This window comes from Peromyscus maniculatus, chromosome 15 (genome assembly GCF_049852395.1).
Source record: "Peromyscus maniculatus bairdii isolate BWxNUB_F1_BW_parent chromosome 15, HU_Pman_BW_mat_3.1, whole genome shotgun sequence".
NCBI classification, from domain to species: domain Eukaryota; kingdom Metazoa; phylum Chordata; class Mammalia; order Rodentia; family Cricetidae; genus Peromyscus; species Peromyscus maniculatus.
The window spans coordinates 8,063,851-8,069,035 of NC_134866.1; the positions used below are offsets into that span (position 1 = coordinate 8,063,851).

General features: G+C 43.8%; 1 protein-coding gene across 1 annotated transcript; it reads right to left on the reverse strand.

Moving 5' to 3' along the window:
* Nucleotides 1-1,878: 1,878 nt before the first annotated feature.
* On the reverse strand, nucleotides 1,879-2,802 carry Tas2r1 (taste 2 receptor member 1). The gene has a single exon (XM_015998574.1). It carries the CDS (start codon nucleotides 2,800-2,802, stop codon nucleotides 1,879-1,881), a length of 924 nt encoding a protein of 307 aa, XP_015854060.1.
* Between the last annotated feature and the right edge of the window lie 2,383 nt (nucleotides 2,803-5,185).

Consider the following 5,185-nt stretch of genomic DNA (forward strand, 5'->3'; position numbering starts at 1 on the left):
TTGTACCAAAACCATCTCCAAACCGCAGAAGCCAAGCTCTTGAAGCAAGAGGGCAAGTAAAGGGTAGGCAGTCTGGAGGGCTGGGAAAGTAGACAAAGACTGTCTGGGGAATGAGGCTAGTGAGGGGTTCACTTCTAAAACCGAGCAGTGGTTTCCTCTACAACACCAGAAGCAAAATAATCAGAGGAGGGTTTGAAAGGAAAGCAGACTGTGAACGGTTTTCAGAATGCTTAATTATTTATTATTTCACTTATTTTTTCAAAAGCTCTTGCTAATATTAGTATCACAGTCATATCTTAAAAGTCATCTCATTAACTAGCATTATTAAAGCAGAAGCTGTTGTACTATAACCAGAATCTGGGGTCTGAATAGTGCTGTTCACAAGACCCGAGAACTGACCCATGCGCCAGTGAGCAAGGAGAATGTGGCATAAATACAATGCACGCATGCAGCAGCATTAGTCAGACATCAAGAAGCATAAAACGACGTCATCTGCAGGTAAATGGCTAGAACTAGAGATCACCATGTTAGCCAAAATTAGCCAAATTCAGAAAGACAAAATGTCACATTTTCTCTCACATATAGAAGCTAGACAGAAAGGGACACAAAAATAGAAGGGAAACTATTTGAGAGAAGGAAGGGGACAGAGAGAGGGGCAAACAAAGGAGGGTGGAGGTGGAGTTTTGTAGGGACTGTCAGCTCCAAAATAAGTGCACAGAGACTTAATATTAATTATAAATGCTCGGCCAATAGCCATCCACACCTACTGATGTTGCTTCCTTGGGAAGACATGTGATATTGGAATGTCAAATTGTTACTATGCATCAAAAGGGCCCCCACACACACACCAGCAGAGTGCACAAATGAAAAAAGAAATGTCTTTGCAACCCATTGTCTGTTGAGGGTATACAATTACAGGAAATGAAAGGCTCCTTCCTCCTCCACCTCCTCCTCATCTTCCTTCTCTTCCACCCCTCAAAAGTCCATCTATTTCTCCTCCTCTGTCTATCAGCTGTCTTATCAGTCAATGGGATGTGCCACTAGGTTTTCTGCTCTTGGAGTAGGTGAACATGCTCATAAGGACTGAGAAGGCCTGGATGTCCACAGTTTCCTTTCTGACCCGAAGAAGAAAAGAGAAGAAGAAAAAAAGAAGGAGGAGGAGGAAGAGGAGGAGAAGGAGGAGAGAGGGAGAGGGAGAAGGGGAAGAGGAAGAAGGAGGAGAAGAAGGAGGAGAATGAGGAGGAGACGGGGAAGGAGAAGAGGAGTAGCTTAATTTCTGTGACTCCATCAAACAAAACAGAAAAGATATTCTTGTAATTAAGATATACCCAGGCAACTCATTCAAGTCTGGGGCAGTGTCGAGTTTGGGCAACCAACACAGGCTGCTGAGTGTTCTGTTCCTCTGGAATTATAAGTTCAGTCTTGGGTTTTCCTTCTTTAAACTTTTTATTTTGAGAAAATTATAAATTCACATGCACTGCAGCAAGTAGTACAGGAAGACCCTTGCTTCATTTACCCTGCTTCCTCAGCGACATCATCTTATGAGATGAGGCTTCTACTTCAGAACTGAGATGCGGACCTTGATGTCATCCACCAACACGTGTTGTGCTTTGATAATCAATTAACTCTATGGATGGCAGCAGTAATAGTTGCACAGGGCACAGACCCCAGGATCAGCCGTGGTACCAACCTGGATATCCTCCTCTTCAGCCACAAGAAGAGGGGGTGAGGGATGGTAGCAATCTGACAATCTAGTTCATTTTTAGCAAACCTAGGAGTAAGCCTCAGGCTGGACGGTTAAGATGGCATTATACACACTTACGAGCAGGATGCTTTGTTGGCTGAGTGATGAGCTGCAGGCACTGGCAAGCCACTGAGTCACTTTCTTGAAGGGATCTCAGCTCTCACACAATGACAACGCTTACAATGGACAATGAACATTTTTGCATTTTGTCTCAGCTTAGGGTTTCCTAAAATTAAGACGACAGAGTGTAAGGAGGGGTACATACCAACCAGCAATGTGCAGTATAGAAAGTCTGTGCTTCCTAACTGGAAGCCTTGAGTAGAGATCACAAGAACCACCATGTAATGGGAGAAATACAGGATGAAGAATGATAGAAAGGACAGCATTACACTGATGTGAGCATATCGGCTAGGTTCCCTGGTGCCCACCACAGTCCTCATCTTCCAGCTGTGTTTCCACAGGGAGAAGATCAAGAGCAGAACAGCAACAATGAAAATGAGCGATGGCAGCGTGAGCCCGAGGATAAGGATGGAAAGTGTCACGTTATGTAGCTTTAAGACCTGAGTTGCATTTTCAGAAAAGAAGCTTGCATAGATTTGTTTGGGAATTGTTGAAGTGTCTCTGCCATAGGTCATAACAGTAACAGTCGAATAGAGCACAGATCCCAGGATCAGCCATGGTACCAACCTGGATATCCTCATCTTCAGCCACAAGAAGAGTGGGTGAGGGACGGTAGCAATCTTGGCACAGTAGAAAACACAGAGCCAAGTGGCAAACCAAAGACTCAATTCATTTATAAAGAAGACAAAGGCAATGTTGTCAGCAAATAAAGAGGATTTCGCCAAACAGAATAGACCCAGTTGTGCAAACAAGATACACAACTGCAGAAGGAGCCGAGAAGTTGCCAGGCAAGAAAGAAGCAGACCCAATGGGGACATTGTCCTCCGAGTGATCAAGTCAGTGGCATTGACAACCACAATGAGGCCATTTGCCAGGACCCCAGTGAACAACTGCACCATCATGACCAGAAAGAGGAATAATGTATAGCCTTCCAGCATTTTAAAGAGAAAAACCAATGACTTCTTTAAATAATTGGAAGAGTTCTGCACAGTCTCAGCCGTTCGTGGTTTCTGCTTCCTTTCAATTGGACTAGGGCCCCTTTGGAGAGGATGCTAATCAGGAAGGCAATGGAAGAGGAAGGTGGGACTCATTTGTTTATACTCTTTCCTTCTCAACTCAAAGACAGTCAAATGAGAAAGAGATATTGTAGAAACCAATTGTGTCTTACTGATGGATTTTGCATTTTTCAGGTCTGCTTAGGTATCAAGGTCATCACAAGCAAATGGTGCAACCAGACACCTTCAGGTTCTGATTCCACTTAATGCTAATGAAGCATCTTCAAACAACACACACAAAAAACAACACCCACATCACTCTGTCGTAGTAATGGCATAGGAGTAGGAATGTAAGATTTGCTCTCCAGTCTGCAGAATCAGCAACTCAGGACCACCTCTAGTGCTATTCAATAATAAACCACACATGGTAAGACACAAGGCTACATGGGAGCCAGGAAGATGGGGCTCCTTTGGTAAAGCACTTGCTGCACAAGCGCGGAGACCTGAGTTCAATCCCCCAGAAGTCACAGCTTTAAGAAAAGCCAGCTGTGGCAGTAACATACTTACCTGCCTTCTAGCATCAGAGAAGCAGAAACAGGCTGGTCTCTCACTTGACTGGTCAGTCTGCCTAGCAAAACCTTCTAATGTTCTCCCAGCAAAGCCATTTCAGCTGAACCTAGCCAAGCCTTATAAAAACAAGGTGAACCACAACCTTGAGGAATAATACTCATGGTTGAATTCTAGTTTCCACACACATGAGCACATGCAACATACACACACACACAGCTTAGTACTACAGTTTACATATGTGGACAGACACTGGGCAAAGCCTAAGGAAGATCAGGTGTAACAAAATGAAGACACCCACTTGCGATCTGCATGAGTCACGATTCGCTGATAATCCAGGGCTTGAGACCTTTGCTCTGTTTTCCTTCCAACACAATGACAACCTTAGAATAGCTGGGACTTATAGGTGCAAGGAAAGGCAAAATCGGACATCATTTCAATGTGTAGCTATAATTGTCTCACAGATTAGAGAAAAACAAGTCAGCATTTTAATGTTTATAAAGTGCCACATGTTGAGCTAAACCATATTCATTTCATCATCAGCCGTATTGACATTTTGAAATGGAAAAATTGCTTTATTTGGTGGGTGGAGGGAAGTCCTGTGAAATCAATGTAGGATGGCTATCACAGACCTGACTGCCTATGAGATGATACCACCACACCATATCTCCAGCTTGTGACAATTAAAAACATTTCCAGACATTATCAAATGACTCTGGTGACAAGTCACCCTGATTGAGAACCATTGCCCCAACAAAAGCAAGAATAATGAAGTTTTTGTCCAGCTGTCATTCTAAGATGTGATGGATTAAGTGCAAATGGTCCCCCATGGGCTCATGGGATAGAATTATTTGAAAGGATTAGGACATGTGGCCTTGTTGGAGTAGGTGTGGCCCTATTCGAGGAATTGTGTCACTGGTGGTGAGCTTTGATGTTTCAGAAGCTCAAGCCAGGCCCAGTGGCTCTCTTTCTTCCTGCTGCCTATGGATCCAGACTCTCAGCTCCTTCTCCAGCACCATGTCTGCCTGCATGCCACCATGCTTCCTGCCATAAAGATAATGAACTAAGCCTCTGAACTATAAGCCAGCCCCAATTAAATGTTTTCCTTTATAAAAGTTGCTGTGGTCATGATGTCTCTTCATAGCAATACAAACCCTAGCTAAGACAAAAGGCTGAAGACACAGTGAGAGAACCCTGTGTTTAATGTGACAAGTCATCAGCACAGTGAAAAGTAAGGACAGTTTACAAACATTGGGGAAATTGAAACGTCCAACTTAGCACTTAATGAAAATGTTCACCAGACCCTGTAACAAGGCATAAGTCCTTATGGATTTGTGCTACGTCACCCCAAGGGATCAGAAAGGCTTCTCACCAGAACCTCATTTATAGACAACTGGAACAGGAGGGATAAAGACATAGCAGTGACAGTCACTCTCCTTGTGACACAATTGCTCTGAATTTTTTAACAGTTTCATGCAGGGCTGCTTCATCCTCAGTGAGATTCAGGGAACCAACAAGAAAGTCCTCAAGCAGCAGTCAAGGGAGGCAGTCTGGGAATGGACACTCTCACACAGATCCAAGTTGGGGCATGATGATGGCTCAAGACTCATTCCTCTTCCTCTCTTGAAAAGAAGTACCCCAAATGCAGATCACTTTTACTTTGCATTTTGAAGCCTGGGGAAACAAAATGGAGGTGTGTCCATCTATGGAACAGCAAAGCCAAGAACCTGGACTTCCTCATTCTCTCACTCAAGCTTTC